The sequence below is a fragment of the Neodothiora populina genome, assembly GCF_041146345.1.
Source record: "Neodothiora populina strain CPC 39397 chromosome Unknown canker_contig_17, whole genome shotgun sequence".
Taxonomy (NCBI): Eukaryota; Fungi; Ascomycota; class Dothideomycetes; order Dothideales; family Dothioraceae; genus Neodothiora; species Neodothiora populina.
The window spans coordinates 973,681-996,579 of NW_027191406.1; the positions used below are offsets into that span (position 1 = coordinate 973,681).

The 22,899-nt window shown below is 51.1% G+C and overlaps 6 protein-coding genes across 6 annotated transcripts; 1 reads left to right on the forward strand and 5 right to left on the reverse strand.

Annotated features, from left to right (window-relative positions):
- Window positions 1–1,068: 1,068 nt before the first annotated feature.
- AAFC00_004240 (uncharacterized protein) lies at window positions 1,069–4,302 on the reverse strand (the record flags this gene model as incomplete). The annotated part of the gene is made up of 5 exons (XM_069343850.1): window positions 1,069–1,372; window positions 1,475–3,879; window positions 3,993–4,087; window positions 4,150–4,169; window positions 4,298–4,302. The coding sequence occupies 5 exons, from the start codon at window positions 4,300–4,302 to the stop codon at window positions 1,069–1,071; spliced, it is 2,829 nt and encodes a 942-aa protein (XP_069202399.1).
- A 1,538-nt stretch (window positions 4,303–5,840) lies between these two features.
- AAFC00_004241 (uncharacterized protein) lies at window positions 5,841–6,651 on the reverse strand (the record flags this gene model as incomplete). Its single annotated transcript, XM_069343852.1, has 4 exons — window positions 5,841–5,964; window positions 6,073–6,297; window positions 6,380–6,444; window positions 6,610–6,651. 4 exons carry the CDS (start codon window positions 6,649–6,651, stop codon window positions 5,841–5,843), a joined length of 456 nt encoding a protein of 151 aa, XP_069202400.1.
- Window positions 6,652–7,446: 795 nt separating this feature from the next.
- Window positions 7,447–8,475, reverse strand: AAFC00_004242 (uncharacterized protein; the record flags this gene model as incomplete). The annotated part of the gene is made up of 4 exons (XM_069348148.1): window positions 7,447–7,719; window positions 7,780–8,045; window positions 8,096–8,260; window positions 8,313–8,475. The coding sequence occupies 4 exons, from the start codon at window positions 8,473–8,475 to the stop codon at window positions 7,447–7,449; spliced, it is 867 nt and encodes a 288-aa protein (XP_069202401.1).
- A 1,259-nt stretch (window positions 8,476–9,734) lies between these two features.
- On the forward strand, window positions 9,735–10,948 carry AAFC00_004243 (uncharacterized protein; the record flags this gene model as incomplete). Its single annotated transcript, XM_069343853.1, has 2 exons — window positions 9,735–9,923; window positions 9,980–10,948. 2 exons carry the CDS (start codon window positions 9,735–9,737, stop codon window positions 10,946–10,948), a joined length of 1,158 nt encoding a protein of 385 aa, XP_069202402.1.
- A 3,692-nt stretch (window positions 10,949–14,640) lies between these two features.
- Window positions 14,641–15,861, reverse strand: AAFC00_004244 (uncharacterized protein; the record flags this gene model as incomplete). Its single annotated transcript, XM_069343854.1, has 3 exons — window positions 14,641–15,479; window positions 15,535–15,712; window positions 15,775–15,861. 3 exons carry the CDS (start codon window positions 15,859–15,861, stop codon window positions 14,641–14,643), a joined length of 1,104 nt encoding a protein of 367 aa, XP_069202403.1.
- A 3,973-nt stretch (window positions 15,862–19,834) lies between these two features.
- AAFC00_004245 (uncharacterized protein) lies at window positions 19,835–22,357 on the reverse strand (the record flags this gene model as incomplete). Its single annotated transcript, XM_069343855.1, has 1 exon — window positions 19,835–22,357. One exon carries the CDS (start codon window positions 22,355–22,357, stop codon window positions 19,835–19,837), a length of 2,523 nt encoding a protein of 840 aa, XP_069202404.1.
- Window positions 22,358–22,899: the final 542 nt, after the last annotated feature.

Genomic DNA, 22,899 nt, shown 5'->3' on the forward strand with positions numbered 1-22,899 from the left:
GATTCCAACGCCGCACATCGCGCACGAAGTCGACTTCTACCAAGTCTGCATCACTAATCCTATATTGACCAGGGCCCAACATCAGTGACCGGACGCAAGACAATACCACTATCCGAGGCACATGACCCTTCCATTTGCAAAAAACCCAGAGACGACAGACTGGCGAAGGTAGAAGAAGTATATTCCATCCCTAATGCTCACCACGACCAATCTCTTCCTCAACGATAATTGTACTAATGCGGGAAACAAGAGACGAGAGAAGGAGGAACAAGACACACAGAACATTGAATTTCTCACAAGCTACACAGGACAGAGGCAGACCAGACCACAGCCAGACTTACCACTGTGCACAGATTCTTCGACTATCCTAAGGTTAGTTCATCCTGACCTTTAGTCCCCCTGTTCTCTGCGCTGCTGGTGCAGGAATGAGCAAGGCGGATACAGACTGCCCTGTCCCTCTCTTCGTGCGTGCAGGAGCAGACGAGTAAGCAACGATGAACCAGACACAGAGTCAATTGATGAAGCAAATCTATCGTGAGCTAGTATCTTTGGTCTCTAGCCACTCTTCTCGCCTCATTTGAATCATTCATATCTAGGTAGACAACACCGGTATGAGTTGATTCACATCTCGTAAGAAGTATATGTGCTTCGTTTTACGCCCTTCCCTTCCTCATCTCTCTTTACTTGACCAGATCCTATACTGCCTTCCTTTGGACTCATCTAGAGACTATCAGCAGTACATGGCACATGCATCTAGTTCCGTTTGCATTGTATCACACTTCTCCAGGTCTGATCCGACCATGCTCCTCGTTCCTTTCCTTTCGTCTTCCAAGACCATGTCTAGAATACAGATGACAACACTTCGTTCGAGGTTCTGGTCAGAAACAGCAAGGACATGTTCGGGGATATCCTTTCGTGTCTCCAACGGTAGGAAATAGAGGGGCAGAAACAAAACCAACAAGTGCTCATGAGACCCAGTCGACCATAGTTTTAACAGAGAAAACAAAAAAAGACATTTTCCCTCAAGAGACTCATCTATGCATACATTGTGGAACTGACTAGGTTACTTCATGTCCTCTGGTTGAAGAACCAACTACTCCTCTTGGCGCCGGCTTGTTCAGACTGATGCTGTTGCTGTTGCTGCAGGCCTGCAAAGGTGGGCACCATGGGACCCTGCTCGCCAGCAGCGGCTCCACCACCACCTCTGAGCGGCTTAGCGATTCGGGAAAAGCCACCGCCGAAACCGTTGGACTGGTTGGAGGCGCTCATGTTCAGGGCGGAAGGGTTCGACGGAGCGAAAGGGCCCGATCGCGCAGACGAGATCTTGGCCGCCTCGAGGCGCTCCTTCACCGCCGTCAATTGCGTTTCGAAACTGCGACGCCGTAGTGTTAGTTGTGTCAATATTCGCGAGGATTGGAACGCATTTCTATCATGTGCACGAAAATCAAGGATGCGAGGAGGATTGTTGACATACCGGTGGTTGGCTTGCATGAGCTTCTCCTGGCTTTCGCCCAAGAGCACTTCCAAGCCGTGAATTCTCTCCCCTCTGGCCTGCAACTTGCGCTCGGCAATGGCGACTTCCTTCTTGAGGCCGGCGTTCTGCTCTACCAGCTGTCTTTGTACCGCGGTCAATTGCTCGAGGTTTCGCTCGAGGAATGCAAGCTTCTTCTGCTGCTGCTTGCTGTTGGCCGATCGCAACACGGAGTTGTACTGTTCCCGCGTACTGTCCAGAGAAATCTCCAGTTCGACGACGCGCTCACAGCGGTTCTGCAGGTCTCGCATGAGTGACTTCTTCATTGCGTCAAAGTCTGCGAGCTGCTTCTGCAGAGTCAGAGAGCCCGAGTTGCCTGTCTTGCGCAGGGTGTCGAGGTCGTGACGAAGGCGAGCATTCTCCTCCTGGTGTCGCGTGAGAAGGCTCTGGATCTCGGCAGGCGGTGTCGAGTCCGCGTGGGAAGCCCGAGATTCCTGGAGCTTCTTCTTGATCTCCTCGACATCGGCTTCGGAAAGGTTCTGCTCAAGAAGCTCCTCATACTTCTGACGCACTTCGGCAACCTTTTGTTGTAGGATGAGCATGTCGGCATTGTTCCCTGAACCAGCAGAGCGTACGATGCCTTGAGTCTCGACCAACTTGTCCCGCATGCCCATCAGGACGTCCGGAGAGATGGGCTCTCCGGTGCCTCCGTGGACGAGCATGCCGTCGTTGGCGAGGTCCAGGAGGCGGTCAACCTCTTCGATGATCTGGCGAACGCTGGCCTCATTGTCGGAGAAGACTTCGCCGCCTATGTCGAAGCCGGCCATCATCTCGGCCATGCGTTCCTTCTTGAGCTTCTCCTTCTCGTCCATGACGGCGGACGTCTCCTTTGCGCTCATCTTGGCCTCGAGAAGCTCCTTCCTCAGGTCCTCGAGCTCGGTGGACAAGTCGGCATTTGCCTCCTTCAACGAGTCCATCATGATGCTATCTTCCTTGGTCTCAAAGGTGACTCGCTCGACTTGCATCTTGAGATTCTCGACCTCGCCAGACAGGCGCTCATTGTCCTTGTTGGCGCGGCCGTGCGTCTCTCTGAGTTCCTTAAGCTCCGACCTCGCAAGCAGCAAGTTCTTCTCTGCATCCGCAATGGCCGACTCTTTCTCTGCCAGTTGGTCCTGAAGCTCGTTCTCCCGTCGCAGGAACTCGTCTCTTTCGTCTTTGTCGAGGGCGATGCTGGGGGTTCCGGCACGGTCGAGGTCGAGCCGTGATTCGGGTCTCCTCGAGGACGGCGTCTCAGCACCGCGCTGTGATTCGCTCTGTGCTAATGAGGGTGTGGCGGGTCTTGCAGGAAGCTTTGCAACTTCCTTGATTGTGGGAGTCCACTGTTCTTTGGGGACACTCTGACCTTTCCGCCAGGTGCCGACCTCGGACTCGAGGTTGGAGATGTAGTTCTCGAAAGTGGTGACTTGGGTCTGGGCCTTGCGCAGCAGAGCCTTGAGTTCGGCGGGAGAGAGTTCCTGGTTGACCTTGGCCTTGTTCTTGATGCTCTTGGCTCTCACACCGAAACGGAGGGTCGAGAGGGTTTCGGCGTCGTTGTAACTGGAGGGTGAACAATTGATGATGAGGGTGGTGCGCGAGTTGCCACCGAGCGACTCTTGCAGGATACGGGTGAGCTTGGAGTCTCGGTATGGCACGTGGGTGCTCTTTCCGTCAGTCAAGGCGTTGATGACCATACCCAACGCACTCAGACTCTTGTTGATCTTCTTTGCCTCCTCGAGAGTCTGACCGCTGGCTCCAGTCTTGCCGACCTTCTCGGAACCTGCAAGATCGACGAGGAACAGCTGACCTGCCTTGGCACTGCCGGTCTCGAGGTTCTTCTGGTTGATGGTGAGGAGGAAGATGGAGTGGGAGCGGGAAGACTCCTGGTTCATGTTTGTGGCCGCAACAGCTCTCGCCATGCCACCCTGGTCCAGGATGTGATAGACCTCTTCAATGCTGCTCACATAGACCTGAGACAGACCCTTGACGTAGACACCCTTGTTCTTCTCCTCGTGGATGGGCAGATTGTCGCATTCGGGTCGTAGCAGATCTCTGATTCTCTCCATGTAGATTTCCATGTAGCTGACACCGACCGTGTACTCAATGTTGCTCTCGCTCGCGAGGATGCTCTCGAAGATCTGCTCGGTGATGCGAGGGATGACACCCTTCTGCTCGTGGTTGGTGATATCACCGCCCATCATGGTATAGGATTTACCCGCACCGGTCTGACCGTAGGCAAAGACGGTTCCGTTGTAGCCATTCAGGATGTCGTCGACGGTCGGGCGGATGGAGAAGTCGAAGAGATCCGCCTGTCGACATGACATGTCGAAGACACGGTCGAAGGTGAATGAGGCATTTCCGGCTTCGCGTGACTGTCATGGTCGATTCAGTGAGATTGATGCTGGTGGTGATGATGATGATGATGATGATGATGACGATGCAAATGGAAAGCAGATTGCAACATAGACAAGTGACAGTGACTGACCTGGATCTGACAAGTATCGTCCGATTCGAAATCCACGATCGGGGTACCACCGCTGGCCAATTCGACTTTGTTCTGCGGTCGAAACCGAGCCACGACTGCGCAAACAAGTCAATAAAAACATGGTCTTGTGTGTTGTTCCTGTATAGATCTGTCCTACCCTTGATGGTGTTGGGGCTCCTGTGCCGAACATGTTAGCCTATTTGTTGATTCCATGGTAAGGTAGGCAATAGGAGAGAGACGGAGACGGAGACGGAGATGTATCTCTGATGAGAAGAAGATAAAGAAGACGAGCAGTCGGAACTTACGCCATGATGGCGCTGTGTGCAGAGAGCACCTGCGCTCTTCTCCAAGATGACGAGCAGTAAGAGTCGGGTCGGGGCCTGATGCACAATCAAGTGTCTGCCGCGGTCAGGAGAAGAAGAAGAAAGGCAAGGAAACAAGAGAAAGTTTCGAAAAAGTGGCAGCGGCAGCAGCAATTGCAGCAGGAGCGGCAACGACAGACAGCGACAATGCAACAGCAGTTCGAGAGTAGTGTGCGCGTGCAGGGCGGTGACTGCAGCGCCGGGGGAGTGGGCCAACTCAAGGAAGATCAACGTATACAAGTATGTATTGGGTATTAGGATAGGGTAAAGTAGGGTTCCAACAGGAACAGAACAGACACGGAACACAGACACACACCACCACAACACAATACACACTGATAACTGATAGTAGAAATCAAGGGCAGATCACAAGGGACTCTCTCTCTATCTCTCTCTTCCTTTCTTACACACACTTCCCGCGCTTTTATTTGGTCGGTCACTGCCGCCCTTTACAGTGATATGATTGATTAAGGTATCTTGGGATGATTAATCGATAAGCAAAACAGAGCAGGCACCTCCGCAACAACAATCGACCCAAACAATCTTCTCTCTGGCTCACCCGTTACAGTCGGATAGAAACGTAGATGATGTCAGGGAAACGGAATGTTATGATGGCATCCAAAATGAGTGAGTACTCCACTCTGGAGAGTACGAGTAGAGTAGTAGACAAGGTAACTACCCGGTAAAGTGAGGTGGGTTGCTTGGGTTGTATTGATCTTGCGGTCACGGCTTGGCTCAAAGTGGCGGCGTATTGTTGTCCTTGTGGAGTTGCAGGAGACCGAGCTCCCGGTTTCATCTTGATGGGGCTGAACTCTATCTCGCCCCGACAGAGCTGTTGCAGCAGGACAGGGACGGCAATGCAAATGCAGGGAGAGTTGGCGCCCGTCTCGTGATGCTCTAGAGATGCTGGCTATGACTTCCTAGAAAACATGGAGATATGTGAGGTGATTTGTTTCGAGTTGCCCAGGTACATGTCGCTAGAGACTCGACCTTCTGGAGCAGCCTTGTCTTCACACTTCAAAGATATTCGGGCACAAAAAGATCTGCAAGAATACGCAACGCCAGGACCATTACTGAATGCCCGATTTATAGAATGGAAACCGCCTGGTCATGCCGACAGCCCTCTCGTTTGTCTCATTGTGCCATGTGCTGCTGTCCCTCATGCTGCTATTCCCTATGCCGCTGTTCCATCCGCCGTCTCCATCTGGTAAAAAAAGGAAACAACCCTTTCTTCCACATCCAAATCAGGCTGCATTGCATGTCATGTTGCAACGCTCTGTCCGCAAAACGCCTCGCTGAATCCGTCATGAATACGTGGGAAATGCTTGCGATACACAAGCTGAAGAGTCGAGACGTGTCCTTGCCTTTGCATTCGCTTTCTCTACATCTTTGTTGCTCTCGAGCCTCTCGAGACAGGAGGCTGTCTTCGACCTCCCTCGTGTCCCCCATCAAGGTACAAAAGTGATGAGTACTCGGGACCGCCGGCTCAGTCATCCCAGCTCTTCTCTACCGTCTCGCGTACCCGCTTGGTGTATTCCTTGCGGTTGTCTTTGTATAGATTTGACGCCTCCACGTTTGCCGGCGAGCTGGTGTTTGGATCGTTAAGCAAACTGTGGTTCCTCTGTCAGTTTTTGTATATTACACAGCTCCATTTTCATGTTGCCTGAACGCCCGAATCCACGCTGGCGTGTGGCGTGCCCATTGCTTGCATAACGCACCTCTGAATGCTCGTCAAGATAGCCGCTACATCGTACGTCGGGCTCCATCTGTTCTGTAGGATATCCAGGCAAAGCTCGCCCGTGGCGTAGACATTCGGGTGGAACATGGTGCTGATGAACTTGACGCCCGGCGGTTTGTTCGGATATTGCTCTTCGAAGTGCATCACTAGTCTGAATGTGCCATCTTCGAAGGGCGTGTCTGATGGTCCGATGATTACTGCGTTCCTGGAGGGGTGTGTGAGTAATGCTGTTCCGTAGTCCTTGACCCACGAGTGGCGTTGCCAGCCGTGGAGTGTGAGAATCGTACCATGTCATGACATTGTCTGCAATAGGTGATGCCGAGACGCCTGCGGGAGGATCTGTTTGCATGCGCTATACAAGAAACATGTCAGTCGATCTGTGCTTCTTGATCTTCTTCTTCTTCTTCTTCTTCTTCTTCTTCTTCTTCTTCTTCTTCTACTCCGACGACCATCCTGCACCGCCATTCACTCCCGAAGCCGCACGCCTCGGACTCAAAAAGGCTAATGTCCGCCGTACCTTGAAGTCGCGCATCAGACGACGGCGAGCTGATGTAGACATTATGAGGACCGGTGTGGTCTGTGTTGATAATGTCGAATGATTTGGCCGATGGCTAGCGAGATGTGACCGGGTTGGAGAGGAACGGAGTCAAGATGTCATATGATGAATCAGATGGAAAGATGATGAGCTGATGCAAATGGGGGGCAAGTCGTGACTAAGGTAACGACCAACGCGGCCTGTGACGCTGTGGAGAAACTCCGCCAGTCCCTCTTCGCTTCCCTTTGGACAAACGGAATCTCTCCCGTCTTCGACCTGTCACACACACACTATGAACGACCGACCTATCGCTAAGACTCTGAACCAGAATCCCTCGAATATCTAGACGCTTCTGATGTTGTGAAAGTCCCATGGGCTGCAACGTGCCGTCGCATCTTGATCTGCCCAAGAGGCAGGCCATTATCGAGGCATGCCTCTAGGCTTCGTGCACATGCCGTGACACGTCGCTAATGTCCGCTGACATGCAAGAAGCGTTATCGATATGTGATACGTCTTCCACCTTAGCCATGTCTCGAAGAACATCCAAGTACATGCATCTGCGAGTCACGGCCGGAATATGTTTGCCGAGCACGAGAGATACTTGTTATCTTTGTACATTAGAACTACATCTCGGCATTTCAACTCTTTAAAAAATTAATAGACCTTGTCACCTCCCATGCATCAAAGTTTCTAATCGCTAGCTGTTACCGCACTGATTGGCGCCGCCTGACTAAAACTGCTGACGAACAATGTCACGTCAAATGGACTCGTACGTCACGTTGGCGTACGCTCTGGCCCATCTCCTACATAAAAACTCGCTCATAGTATGGTACACAAGAGAAGAGAGGCTCCAACGCAGCCCCACAGAGACAAGGGTAATATCTTGGACCAAGCAGCGCTGTCTGAAGTGGCGCTGGTGGTGGCAGCTGCAGCTCTCGTCGAGGAACCAAGTCCAGAGCCAGAAGTCCCTGTAGACGTAGCACTGGCAGCAGCTTCACCCGTGGCGCCGGCGAATCCTGTCGAACGAGGGAATCCTGTAAAGGAAGAGGAAACGGTGGACAAGGCAGCGACAGAAGTCACGGATGTGGTATTCTAAGCGCAACGGTCAGTTGCTGAAGATATGAATCGAGAAATGGCGTGGTCTTGACATACTCCGATCTGAGCCTCAGCGGCTTTGCCACATACGAAGCCGATGGCGTCAATGCCGTAGTTGCTCACATACTCGTAGTGAGGAGCAAAGTACAGCCCCGAATCGCAGTATGCATCGCCGCTGTCACAGTAAGAACGTGTCTTGTTGATGTACTGCAAGCAGCCACTATCGTTGGTGCGAGGAAAGATGCCATTGTTAGAGCTAGAGCCGGAATCAAAAGGTAAACCACCGACGTGAGCTGGGTCACCCATTTGTACAATTGCGATGACTGGTCAACAAGTCAGTAAGTGCTCACCGGCTTGTAATCCAAGAGCATACTGTTATCGTTATATTTGCTGTCCAAAGGCGAGGTCGTCTTGAAACCTGAAGAGCTGATCCCGCATACCGTATCACCCACTACCTGCGCGCCTTGAGAGTATCCAAGCAGTACAATCTTACTGTTGGGACAGCTGGCGACATATTCTTCAATGAGCTTTGTAGCATCTGATAGCAAAGGTTTAGCTCTCGTCGGCTTTCACTGCTCGTCAAGACATACTGGATACGCCCGTGCCGACGCTTTGCCCATACTCGATCAAGGTGGCCGGGTAATCGACAGGTACAGCATCAGAGCCAGGAAGAAATTCCTGAATACCCGCAACCACTGGTGCGAGCAAAGATCCTATGCCTGTCTCTTCCGTCGATGCTCTGGCGACTATCATGTGTACACCCGTCGTCGTGCAGTTGACACTGTCCATGGTCTGTCGTTCTTCGAGTTGAATAGACGGCAGTGCTTGCACCGCCACGGCAATCACAATGGAGAGCAATGATAGTGATTGCATGGTTAACATAGCACTCAGGAGTGTTGATGGTGCAACTTGAAGGAGTAGAGACGACGAGGACTTCAGGGAAGTGTGTCGCATCGAATCAACTTACGACTTGAGACATACTTTATGTTTCGGGCTATTGACTATTGTCCAGCATCAACGAACTTGCGTCAACGGTCACGGTTTGAGCACTTTGCAGACCCTATCTGAATGCAAGCATGACCACAGATTAAGGGCAAGTCCCAGTCCGATGAAGCTAGATCTAATTCATAGATCCGACAGCAATAGTTTGGACGACGCCGCAGGGACGTCACGGATTGATACATTCAGTGTCGAGAGTGTGTCAATAGATATCTGCTGGGAGACCTACTTAGGGTAATGCTCTCGTTAGGGAAGCTTAGGATGCAACGGCATTGCCGAGACCCACGCTTGCCCAACGGCCTGTAAACGCTATTCAAGATCTGAACAGGAGTTCGAGTAATTGTGAGGCTGGTGACGGAACTTCGAATATATACTGGTATGGCCGCACAAGACAATAATGGAGATCACTGAGCATGAGTGTGCCAAACTCAAGGATTTTATGTTTGCATTGGAACTCCTTCAAGCGTCAGCGGAGGATGGACATCTGAAGGCTTCAGCTGGATGGACATTCGCAAGAGTGTTGTTTGAGGGAATGACTTCGACCCACAGACATGATGAGCAGTAGCTAGCATGCTGGTCCCAGAACAACGGAATATTCAGCGCTGGTACTTTGCAGGCAGCATAGTACCTAGTATGTCAAGGTAAGGTATTGAGCAAGGCAAGGTACCTTCTTGAGGTACTTCATCTGACTTCAAGGTAGTAAGGTAGTTCTTGTGCCCAAGTCCCCCGGTGATGTCGTTGCTCAAAATAGCTACAGAGCTCGGAAGTCGGAAGGACATCTCGCCGCATTGTGGCTTGGCACAGGATTGATTGACTGACTTGTTGCTTCGCCACCCTTGAGCTCCTACCAAACAATAGGCAGCAGTAACGCTCGACGCCCTGTGTTCTATATCTCTCCCTCTGCACAAGCTTGTATATTGCAAGCTTTCAACAACTATCAGTCATCGGTCTATAATTCCCACAGCTTCAACTTCTTGTGCGAGCCAGTGCAAGCTCGAAAGGAAATCAGCGCTATGGTTGGTCTTCACGTTGTAGGCCATTTGGCCCGCCGCGCTCTTGATGGAAGCCCGGAACAATTCCAGGTCGAGCAACTGAAGAAAGCAGCTCGTCTTTATGAGGATACTCCAGGCGCAGAAGTCAAACCAGCTGAGATGATTCCTATTGTCCTTACTATTATTCTGTTCATAGTGCTATATGCCTCGGTATGTTACAAGTCGAATCACTGTAGCCATTACGTCACAGCTAATGTAACCTTCAGGTCCGCTATACCCTGGGCGAAGTTGTGTCTACTTTGGCGATGATCGAGCAGCCCCAGTCTACTGTAACCCGTCAGACTGTTGATGCTGATAGCATCGAACCCGATGCTCCCCTTGACAAGGAGGAGAAAGAACGTCTGATCTTCGAGGAGGAGGTCGTCGTCAAGCAAGAACCGCTCACCCGCAGTATCCGTAAGACCATCCGTCACCTCCACTCTGTTGGCGGCTTCTCTGCACGTTGGAGAGGTTTGGGCGTCTCGGCAGCATACCACCTCGCCCATAGTCTCTGCTCCAACTTCATCGCTTCCTTCTTCCACGACTTCGCTATTGTGCAGGCGATCACGTACATCGTCTCCAGCGTACTTCTTGCTCGTATTCACATGACCTGGACCCACGTCATGATCTCTGAGCCCTCGCCAAAGCCGTGGTTCCGCCGCATCGTCAGTGATGCAGGCGTCTGGAGAGCTCTGATCTTGCCGTCTGCTGTTTACGCTACAGCTCAGATGACCACCATTGGCTTGCCTGTTATTGCCTTTGTCACCTTCACCTCCGGCTCCGGAGTAGCCAACTACAGCCAGATGTGGATCGGATTGCTGGCCTCTGTTATGGTTATGCTTGGACTTAGCCTTCTTGTTCTGCTCCCTGCTTCTGTCACTCTTACACGAATCGAGGCAAGCTTTTTGCCCGAGGATGAGACCACTATTGTCCCCTTTGATAGGACCTTCGGTGGAGCCAAGAACGGCAGCAAGAGCCTCTTCATTGAGGCCTGGAGGTCGTTTGATATGTCTTCCCGACTTCGCCTGATCGTGTTCTACGTCAAGATGGCTGCCATTCAGATCATGATTGTCAATGTCGGAATCCATGCAGTCATGGCCGAGACCTGGATACTCGGCATGGACAGGCTGTCTATCCTTGCTCAATCAGGCAGCGCTCAGTTGCGTCTTGCTGCTATGGGTGTTGACCAGGACTAGATGCACGACTCCCAAGGTCGAAACATCTCTTTTGTAACAATATTTGTCTCTCTTCTGGTGTTCTCACAGCTAGTTGCTTCTGTTCTCCTGTAGCACAACTACAGTATTCGCAATCTTACCGACCGAATGCCAACATCTCGCCGTTTATGAAGTGCCGCTCTTGGGCTGTTCCAGCATATCAGTGTACCTTTCCCGCATGTTTACAAGGTACATGAAAACTCGTGATAGCAAGGTAAGACTTTCGTAGCTACGAATACCACAAATATTCGAAGTGATATTTTAAGAATTGGCAGAGGATCAATAAGCATCTGGCAGACACTTTTGATTCGGTGGATCACCACCAGCCTGCATTCCTGCCGCACGCGAGTCGGCTGCATCTGAGCTCAGCCGCAGTTTGCGCCCCGTCATCTGGGCTATCTATAACACCATTTCCATATCAGGCACCAACACACCCACCTAACAATGCTCAGCCAAATTGAGAGCGAGATCGCATACGTTCTCGTCATGCACATGAAGCGCCGCTTAGTATGCTATTGACTCCACGTGCAGTTCTGGTTCAAGTGAATGGCTACATGACAGATAAGTTTCTCCTTTCTTCACTCTTCTGTTTCCATAAGTCAATATCAATTTCCACATCTCGGTCGATTCCCTATCCCTTTTCGGGGTTCTCCTTATCTTTCCTTCCTTCGCCATTCTTCCTTTCTGGACTTTCGTTAACGGGAGGTATGACATGATTTGGTGGAGGATACCATTCTTTCTGTTCTTTCTATATTTTTCTGCACCGGTGTACCGATCATAGCAATATTGCTGTCGAGGTTGCTGCCAGTAAGTCGTCTTGAGTGTAAAATATTCACTTCTTTTGAACTAAGTCCATGATCAGCCTCGCGAAGTGACAGAATTCGGGTTATACAGCCTTTCTCGCACTCCTTCGCCGGAGCCCACAAGCCTTCTCAGAGCACCCGTAATCTCAGTGGGAAAGCCACCTCCTTCCGCCTTGAATGTGACTCGAGCACATTACCTGCGCTAAGGATCACTTGTCGGTCTGCATCGCCCTCGGGACTGCTAGATATGCCGCCGTACGCAAACACAACAGCATCAGCTCAGGAAACTGTTTCCAGCGTCATAGACTCTACAGCAACAATCAGGCTCTCTGACTATTCCATTCCTACGAATTCATCAGAACTCACATCTCTACTGAAATCTTTACTGGACCTCGCTACAAGAACATCTACGCCTTCAGCCGGCATCAGTCTGACAACCACAATTCCCACAGGGTCATTCTGGAATTCGTCTACTATTGCAAGCTCCACAATGTCTAATTCAACCCTACAGGCGGCAGCGACATCGTCCAGCATCATGCACACATCTACTACGTGCTGTTCCAGGACGACAGTCCCAATTGCGACAAGATCGACAGCCTCGCCAGCGGCAACATCATCGCTTGCTTCCACGGTCGTGAACGAGTCGCAGAATGAAGCCTTGTCGACCCCACAGATTGCGGGCGTGATCGTTGGTTCCGTGTTTGGAGCAGCAATTATTGTCGCAGTGATCCTATACCTGTTTCAGTGTAAAAAACTCAGGCGTCAAGAGAAAACGCTTCCCTTCCAGATGGGCAAACGGAGACCATGGTCGAGCCAAGGAGCCGCATACCGACGAAGAAGAAGTGACGATCCCGAGAGAAGACTTGAAAGTGCCTGGCTCTACGATCCTCCCGTTCAAACACCGACAATTATCTTCACCGCACCGACTCCGCCGCCACAAGTGGCACCTCAAAGACCACAGCGCCGTCCGTTCGTACTGCCGCCTCGCACCGGCACGATGCAGAGTCCCCTTTCTTCAAGTCCGCCGAAGCATGCACAACCTCGTGCAAGAATGCTTATGGAAAGAGTACGGAGCCACAGGAGGACAAACTCAGGACTCAGTGTACGAACAGTGTACACGGAGCCTGGCAATCCTTTCGCGGACGACGCAATCGAGGAGAACAGTACCGAGCATCGAAGGAATGCAGGTACACAAGCTTATGGACCTAGTAGCTCAGCAGCAGCAGTACCAACAGCAGAACCGAATTCACCAATAGTCGTATCACCACTTTCACCGAGTTGTACCGGCAATGGACCTAGTAAGAGCAGCGTATGGGAGAATGTAGGAGTTCATAGATTACAACACCAGCAACATCAGCGTTGTCAGCATCAGCATTTGCAGGGATTGGCGCCATTGAATACCAGCATAGTACCCAGACCAAGGAGCGATACCTTTGAGCTGGATAATACGGAGGTCGGGACTCCTTCTTGAAGCACATACGAAATACACGTACTTTTTTCATCTAATTCGGATTTTGTCGGATCTGTTTCTTTCTTTTTTCCCTGTACATAATACCCATTCTCTTTCTTTCTTTCTTCCTTCTTCTCTTCTTTTACCTTTGCCTGCCAAGGTTTAAAGCCGATTCAGGAATCACAGTACACATATGACATTACATAGAGTCAGCCAGACCTAATTATCTTAGCAAGCGAACAACCAGACATTTGATTGCTTTGCCGATAGCAGAACTACCTCTTCCTACGCTTCTAAGGTATGCTTGAGTCCTCCAGTCACATGGATACTTAGACCATATAAAGGTGTACTACACAGTAGTGTACCCCTTAGCCTGTGCTCATTATTGCAAAGCGGGTTCGCGGATCTTAGGCGAGGTACAGTGCAACAGCCACGGGAAGAGAACATCTTAATCCTGCCTGTGTGCTGGCGCTTTATACAAACTACGTACTAAGACCCCACCCCCAGCTTGAAATCTAAGATAAAAGTACAGAGAACTGTACCTTGTTCCTTCGACCTGTACCTGAGCCGAAGTGCCTTAGGTACGGTATCTTCGTACAAGTACAACAGCACAACAACAAGGTGCCACGCCCCGCAGACGACGCGTGAGTTTCGCGTTGTTGTTGATTCTTCTGACCGTCATCCGAGAGATCTAAAGGGGTAGGAGAATCGGAAAGCCTCTCCAGAAACAGCGCGACAGTACAAAGATTATAGCGACTAGACGTGATGTGAAGTCAGATGCCCCAGTATGCATGCGGGATCGGCTCCACTCTTCCGTGTAGTAGGCCCTGTACTGTACTTGTACCTACAGGATAGTGTAGGTAGATAAGGCGTATCAACACCTTAACTATCTGATTGACCCGAACTGATGCATATCAACGTACCTTACTTTAGTTTAGTCCGGACGGTTATCTTGACCATTGATGAATCCCTCGCACATCTTGTTCACTCAGTAGCCTAGATCAAAAGATCCAGTGGCGCTTTTTCATAAGCGTTTATTGGGATCTACATCATATCTTGTTGCTCAGGAATATGGTTAAGACGATACTACACTAAAACCGTTGCCCCGCGGAGATCCTAATATATGAAAACACCAGGATTTTCACAAGACTATATGCCAAGGGCGATGGTGAAAAGTTTTATACGCAGTGGGGAATAGAAGACACAAGCGAGCTCACGATCCAGAAAAACTTGAAAAATTGGTGTTGATTAGGCGCAATAGCGCTATCCTTTTCCTCACCCAAGTAGGCGCCCCGGAATATGTACGCCAGGGGGTATCATTATAATACATTAATTAACTATCGTGCGTGTTCTTCTCTCGTAAAACATGTCTCCCGGACCTCGCGGTGAGGAGGGCAATGTCATATGTTCAAGCCTCACACTTAGAAAAGAGCAAGAGCTGCAAGGGCAGCAGCGCCGAGCATAGGTGCGGCGGTCCTCATTGGGACACCAGCGTTGGAGGTGGCGGAGCTGGCAGCAGAGCCAGCAGCACCGGCAGCAGAGGATGCAGCGCTACCAGCAGAGCTGGCCCCAGAGGAAGCAGCAGACTCGGCAGAGCTAGCACCGGATGAAGCGGCCGAAGCGGCAGAGCTGGCTCCAGAGGAAGCAGCAGAGCCAGCCGAGCTGGCACCAGAAGAGGCACGAGAGGCGGCAGAGCTGGCACCGGACGAAGCACCGGAAGCGACAGAGCTGGCACCGCTGGTAGCAGAGCCAAGAGCACCAGTTCCGGAAACAGTGGTAGAACCTGTGGTGGTGGTGATGGTGCTGCCGTCAGTGGTGATTACACCGATCAGAGGAAGGACGGAGACACCGGAGCCACCGGTGGAGGTGGCGTTACCACCAGCACCAGCCTCACCTGTGCTGTAAAGGGTAGAGGAGCCAGTGATAGTAGTGAAGGTGCTGCCTCCAGAGGTGACGGTGGCGGCAAGGGCAGAAGTGGTGACGGGAGTGCCTGAGACAGTGGTGGAGCCAGTGGTAGTTGCGATGGTGCTTCCATCAGTGGTGATGGAGCCGATCAGAGGAAGGACGGTGGCAGTAGCACCAGAGCCGGTGCCAGAGCCGGAGCCAGCGACGCCAGCTGTGGTACCGTTAGTACCTTCGGTGCCAACGGTAGCAGTGGTAGTGGCAGTGGCAGTGGCAGACGCGCTAGAATCGTCACTGCTGGAGCTGGCAGTGATGGCAGTGGCAGCAGGAGCAGAGCTACCGGAGGCAGTCGCGTATTCTGACCAAAAAGTTAGCTACTAGTCAGGACTATCAAAGTTTGACATAAAACGTACGCTGGCAGAAGCTCTGACCGACGCTGATAACCTGAGCTGCGTCTGAGGCACCACAAGCTTCATTGGAGCAATCTCTAATGCCGTAGCCAAAGTCTGGGTTGCTGCACAGACAAGAGATGTCGGTTGAAGAGCAACCGAGCGCGGATGCTGCACCAAGCATGTTCTGAATGCAAGTTTGCTTGAGTAGATGTCAGTCCACGCGTTCCACGTTTCGATGCCATGGGCAAGAAGGTTACTTACACCACATTGAGAGAGGCCGGAGAGCGCGCTCAAATCTTGCGCGGCGACAAGGGCGGCAGCGCCAATTGCGATCACGAAGCTCTTCATTGTGGAGTGTCTGGGTGAGTTTGAGATGGGCAGACTGTTGTAACGTTCGATTGACGACGACGGCGCGTAGGTCGTATATGAAGAGCACTTGCGACTGTGGATGAGTTGCGAGGAGGAGATGGAGAGTGTACCTGGGATGCTGGGAGACTTAAATCACTTTCAAAGTCTTCAGGTGTGACCTACCACCTCATGCACGCGAAGCAATATCGATCAGCCAATTAACCCTGTAAGCTTTGGTGATGCAAAACAAGTCCTGCACTAAGATATCTGGTTCCTTGCAAACCTGTTTGTGCCTGGGTATCGAAACAGGGTCCTGCGCAAGGTCTGGACTACCATTAGAGCTGCGGGCCGGTCAGACTAGCAAAGGGGAAAGTAATGGCAGACCAATCGTACGCAAGCGATCATGTCAACAAAGGAAATTGGTTGTAGCTCCTCTAAAAGCTTGTTTCGCCGTACTCAGCCAGCACCGAGATGCACGTGTCTCCATCGCGCGAACTCTGACAACTTTTACCAGCCTTGTTGACAGCACGGGCGACTACTTTCCATGGTTCACTCTATACTTTCCACTTGCCTGTCTACCCCAATCTCATTTGCGAACTCGAAGCAGTGGCTGATGATAGCCGATTGTGGTTACACGGCTGAGTCGGACTTCAAGCAAGGGAGGCCGGTTCGGTTGAGATCTCATAGTGTAGGGCAGGATCTTGGCTCAGGTTTCCCCGCACACATGATATGTGAGCACGGTCATCTCTACACACACCCGCAACACACAGTAGATGTCATAGGCTCCACTGGCCATCGCCAGCAATTCGGCGACTATCGAGTTGTTTCTCCTTCGTAAAACGTAAAAGGATTTCGATGATCACTAATGACGACCATAAGCTATCGAAGTATCATGGTGGAATGTTGACCCTGAAAAGACTGTGCTCTCATCTGTGCTCATGTCCTCCGTGCACAATGATGCCGGTGTCATGGCTGGACTTAGCCTAGAGACAGGGGGCTGATCACCACTACGCCAATCGCATACAGTACAGCACCCCAGCCTGAACTTCTGCATATCATATAGACCATATTCAAAAACTTGGATGCACGTGTATACAAGCCGTATTTGTTGTACAGACAGCACACATCGACACGTTCTGTTCTGCGCCAACTGCATGCTGTGCACGTCGCAGCTTGCCAAGGGATGTAGTTCGAGTTGATCCGTCGAGGTTGAACTCCAGGCACCGCCTATCTTACATCATATGTGCTCAAAGCGTTTTTCTAGTGCTGACCGCAAGATCGTCCCACCGTGTCCGGGGTTCATCTAAAATACTTGACGTGGATAATATATTGTGCCCGACTCTTGTTTTTGAGGTAAACAGATCCGATGACTTCATCCTGTGATGCTCACTGTCAGGTCTGTTATGTCTTAATTTTATACCGAAACCAATGTATGACTTGGACAGAAAGCTGCACCAGAAGCTCCGTTCGCTCCCCCATAGTTTGACAAGATGCAGCATCGTTAGTAGCAGCCAGATCGAAGTTACAGCTGCATGCCGTAGGCTCCGACCGCTTCGCTACCGTCCCGCCTCCCTAGCCCCCGGTGCAGAGACTTAGTTTCACAGCGCCTCCGACGCTCTATTCATTCGTATTTGTACCGCGTTGAGAGTCAGAGAGAGTCAGAGATGACGACAATGATCCATCGCATTATGTGAGGGCAGTCAGTCCAGCTACACCACATGACGCGCTTCTCAGAAGTTTTGCAGCGCAATCTGGATTAATCAATACAGGAAGAGAAAATGTAAGACTCTGTAAGCACTCGTAGCACTGACTGCGCTACTACTGTACAAGCTTCCATGCAAGCGCGCCTCTTGTCAGGACTAACGACGCGCGTATAATTGCCTGCTGCCAACTGCTCTCTTGATCAACCGCCCATGCACAATGTCACAGCTCTTGTTCCCCAAGCTCTGGCAGTCAAGTCCGAAATGAGTATAGGCTTGGAAGTACCAGCAGCCGAAATTTTCGAGAACAGCATGATCGATATGCTTCTGCGCATGGAGCAATCACACTCTGCGCAACGTTACTGCAGCGTGTGCGCTGCGGAGGACATGTGCCGTTACATGGTAACGTCGTCGTCCCCGATGTCCTCTCATATCATAGTGGTACAAACAAATCAGAGAGGCAGATCGACAGATTCCCCTGACATTACTAAGGCGGAGATACTAATGTCACCGCAAGATACACAGATATGTCATGTTCATCATGCGACTCTGCCATGCTCGTCAGAAACAAACCACTATGCTTTCATCGTCTCACATAGCTTCTTCAAGAGAAGCCTTCAACATGCAAGATGAGCAAAAGAGCCTCATCATAGCACTTACAGCCCAAGCGTTTCCCCAAGATTACAACAAACGTTCATAATCTTCCAATCGGTGCTAGACAACGGGCCACGATCATGTGTGCCTCTGGAAGCCTTTCCCCTGTCCTGACAGTTTCACGTGGTGGGCACATCTTCACTATACAAAAGTGAGATTGTCGCGACACCAATGCATGTCTGAAACCTTGCCCTTCGGAACCAGTCGACAACGGCTGTGCGTGTGGTCTGGGGTCCAAAGGAGATATCCGTCTGATTGCTCTGTTTCAAGTGATTAATGCTTATAGGGGATGTTGTAGAGATACTGTAAGTTCATCCCCGCATACTGTTCTTTGATGCGAAGACAAGTTATCTCCCCGTTGAAATCTTCATACCTCGACCTCGCTTGCTTCTTCCTATGAACAAAAGCTCTTGCCAATCGTTTCATTGCACCGGTAGGTAAGCTAGCAACTCTCTCTCTCTCTCCCCTGCCTCTACTTTTACAAGGCTGTATGTTCGATCGGCTAGTCTCCCCACCTCGGACCACTGATCATATGCTCCTTCGGAGAATGGTGTCTTCCAAGAACTCTTGCCGGAACTTTCTCGACAGACGACAAACACATTTCGAAGATAAGCAGAAAGACCCCCAAATGGACAACGAGTTACATACCACGAACATATCCTTCCCAAGCGCCGCAACCAGGTTCATAAATAAGCATACCACAACAATCCGACGTTCTCCTCTTAATGTGGTTCTCTGCCAAGGGCTGTATCCAAACTCTTCAAAAAGGAAAACATCGCAATCTCGCCTTATCACATCAAACCCCTCCCTTCTCTACATGCCCTAGTCCGAATTCCTAATCACATTCTGGAAAGTAGAAGAGAATGTATCCATGAGATGTAAAACCCGCTATTGTCATCCAGTTCTGTCATTCATATCCCATCTTGCATACCGTATCACATGTTCAACATCTATCCCTTCCTTTCTTTCCCTTTTTCTTTCCCGCTAATCCTGGAGTCAGTAGTCTTCTGTAGTAGATAACCTTCCTGTTCTACTCTCCCTTGCATTAAGTGCTCCTTCAGGGGATTGAGAGTGGGTTGTATATCCCACAAACATTTCGTATGAAGTCTACTCCGGTCTGTACTAAATGATACGTATGCAGGGTCTCCTCTTCATTGCGGAAAGGTGTTGTGATGCACGATGTAAGTTATGTTCTTGTTCGTGACTCGGGAATCGTCTGGAGCAATCTGCGTGAGAAGTGCAGTGACAGGGTCACCCTGTCGGTCTGGTGTCTTAGCCCTGAACTGTGTGACGAGCATAATTATTGGAAAGTATACCACTCGAGTGTACCCTCATGATGATGATGGACGATCATGGCTGAGTTTTCTTTGACTCTATACCAATTCAAGGAACGAAACATGGTGGTGCTGAGTCCAATCCACCCCTCGCATGACGAGGCTATTTCTTCTGGTTAATATTGATGCGTCGTTATCATACGGCTGATATGCTAGTGAAAGAAGAAGAATGACAGTAACAATCCAATAATGCTCATCCAATGATAGTTTACCTCCCTTGTCCTGGAACACCAATACCCTCATTACCCACCATGCTAATCGCTAAAGTCACTGGCTTTCCCCTGCTTAAAGTCCACGAGGCTGCGATGGGTTATCCAACGGGACTAATGGAAGGTTGCGCCTCATAGGCACACTGCCTCCAGCTCTCGGATTATGCCAGCCTTCTCGCTCGGCCCCCAAGGCTATGAAAGGATCAATGTCAACCTTGTTCTCCCGGTCACCGAAAACAGAAGGATGAATCTGGCCCTGGCGCGGTGGCATAAGAGTTCGTCGTGCACCATAACGTGGTGACATGAAAGGGATGGCAGTGAGTTCTGCTGTGCTGGGCTCAAGGCGAGGCCATGGTGCCGATGTCGACGCCGGGTAACTCCTACGATTGGAGCTCGTCTCTAAGCTGGAAGCTGGACTCAGGACCGGATTGGGTGTCTTTGCAGCTGGTGGTCGTGATGGGCGCCATCTACTGACATCTGCAGGAGTTTGAGGCTGTCTTGCTGCAGGTAACTCATCATCGTAGATCCTGAAGCTTGGAGTCGTCCCTGGCCGAGCATGCAGTCCACTTGGGACAATAGGAGATGTTAAAGCACCGCGACGGGGAGGAGTCCTACGCTGAGTGGATTGCATGAGCAACGCCTGCGGGCCACTAGGAAGATCTTGGTGCGGCGGACTCGAAGAAGGTGGCGCAGGTGGCATTGATGTTGTTGGCAAGGAGTATGTGGGGCCTGATGTCAGAGGCGACATGCGCGCAGGAGACAACGGATCGGGAAGTGGGATCGAGCCCACAGAGTAGACAGATGATGCAGACGGAGATCTGCTCGCAAGATGTTGTGACGCGCCAGTCAATCCGAGGGGAGTCGAAGATGCTATGATAGTCGGCTCACGCGCACGACTGGCTGGTGCGATCAAGGCGGGAAGGGTTTCGAGTCTTCGAGAATCCGAGACGTGTCCGACAGGCGGCACTTCCTCGTCCTCATCACTACCAACGCCCCCCTCATCGTACGTGGAGTCCTCGGAACAACCAAGTCCGCCACTGAGAAGACGTCCTCGAAATGGCTGTAGACTATTTGAAGAATGTCGGTCTGTGGATACAGAGGAGAATTGTTGCAGAGCAGCTGTCAACTCATCCAAGGGTGAATGATTGAGATAGTATGCTTGAGATGGGTATCTACGACGCGCATTTGGAGCGAGTGGAGCATCGGGTGGTACAAGGTCTCTTCGGATCCTGTTGCGGCCTGGACTAGCCGGCTCTGAAATTCCATTGCTTGATGCCGGTCTGTCCCAAGAAAGCGAGCTGTGTCTGGAATGTATCATTGAAGCACGTAGTGAAGGGTCAAATAAATCCGGGACTGAGTGGCTTCCAATAGAAGACACTAACCTTGCAGACGAACGACGTGCTCCGATGGGTCTGCTCCTCGCATCAGGAACATCACGCGAATACTGCCGATCTGTTTGATCGATTGGACTCAGGTCATGAGACAGCATCTCCCGCTCCGACGGTAAAGCTGTAGGTGAGGAGGTTGAGAGGGGAGATGGACATGATCCTGGTATCTTCATGACAAGATATCTGTCTATCACTATACCCGACAATGATGCTGGTAGGTCCGATCGACGACCCAAGCTACTAGGTCGCTGCCTCTGGTACTCGCGGTCGCGTTGGGGTTGTTGATCATCGTATGGCGATCTCTGGGCACGAGTGCGAGGAGCATATGAAGACGCTGGATCAAGCTGACTGTTATCCGGATCTAGCAAAATTGGATTACGAGGCCGAAGTGACTGCGCGCCTCGATTGTTGACTGCGTAAGAAGCAGCACGTCGAGTGTCGGGATCATCCGCTGAACCGAATTTGATCCTGGGGATGAAAGAAGGTGCCATAGGATCCAATGACGTTGGCAGAGTGAAGGCCTCATCGTGACCCATCATCCTTGGCAGATGAGGCAGTCCGCACTCGTCTGGAAGGCCTAAGTTACGAGAAGTCGAATCGTAGTAAGAATCGTCAGCATGGCCACCACGAGATCGATAGGGCATCTCGCTGCTTCCATCAAGTCTTGGAGGCAAACCGCCATCGCCTTCTAGTCCGCTGTTGTCAGATGTATACAGAGGCAAATCGAAGTAGGAGTGACCCGAGTTTCGGTGAGAAAGTCCCTCAGCCCTTGGGTTCAGACTCGACCTGGAGCTTGCAGCTGTTTGATCACGATTTGCGTCAACAGCATCGATGGCACGCCTAGCCTCTGCAAGACTCTCTGCAACGGTGAGACTGCTAACATCACGATCATGCAATTGAGTATCAGACAAAGTGTCCTCTTCGAGCTCACTCGACGTGTCAGTGAAGGGTGCGAATTGCGGGGAGACGTGAGCATGAGATGGATTCACACAAGATATGGCACCACGAATGGGACGTCGAGGGCTAGGGCGGAGGATTCCTTTGTGCCACACAGGAGGCTTTGAGTTTTGTGAGGGCTGAGATGCTTGCACAGTGAACCAGTCTGTACCTTGGGCGGGTCCAAGCTCTGTCGGTCGTCTTGCTATGCGGGACTTGAGGTCTTGTATATCAGCTGTCGTGACGCATAGCTTCGAAGGAGTAGGGCGAAACATCCTGGACGACGGCTTTCAAGGTTGTACGAGATGATATTGCCGACGTAGGGGACATGATTAGGAACACGCACGCACTCAACTTCAGGGGAGGTCATAAAAGTGGCATAGCTCGCAGTAGAAGGATAGACGCAAGAATATGGAAACTACGACGACGGCTCCTACCTGAAAGAAAATACAGAGCAATAACTCATTGAGGGAAAAAGGGGAGCGCATTCGTGGGAGATGATCTTGCTCAAAGAAATAACGTGGAGGAAAGTGCGATCAGAGCCATACCTGCCTCGATCGATACACAAATAATCCGCAGCGCACGAAAATCATAACCTCCTGCTCAGTTCACATGAAATGCGATGCGAATTTCTTATAGCAGGACATTGCAAGAATGTTAAATGCTCGACTTGTCCCTCGGCCTTCTCTGCTTGCTCTTCAGGAGGCTGGGGATGTGTCTCACAGCTTGGTGCTCCTTGCGTCGCGTTGACATTCACGGATGTGAGGAAGGAAGTCGGCAGAAAGTCGGGACTCGCAGCGAGTGCATGCCAAGACGA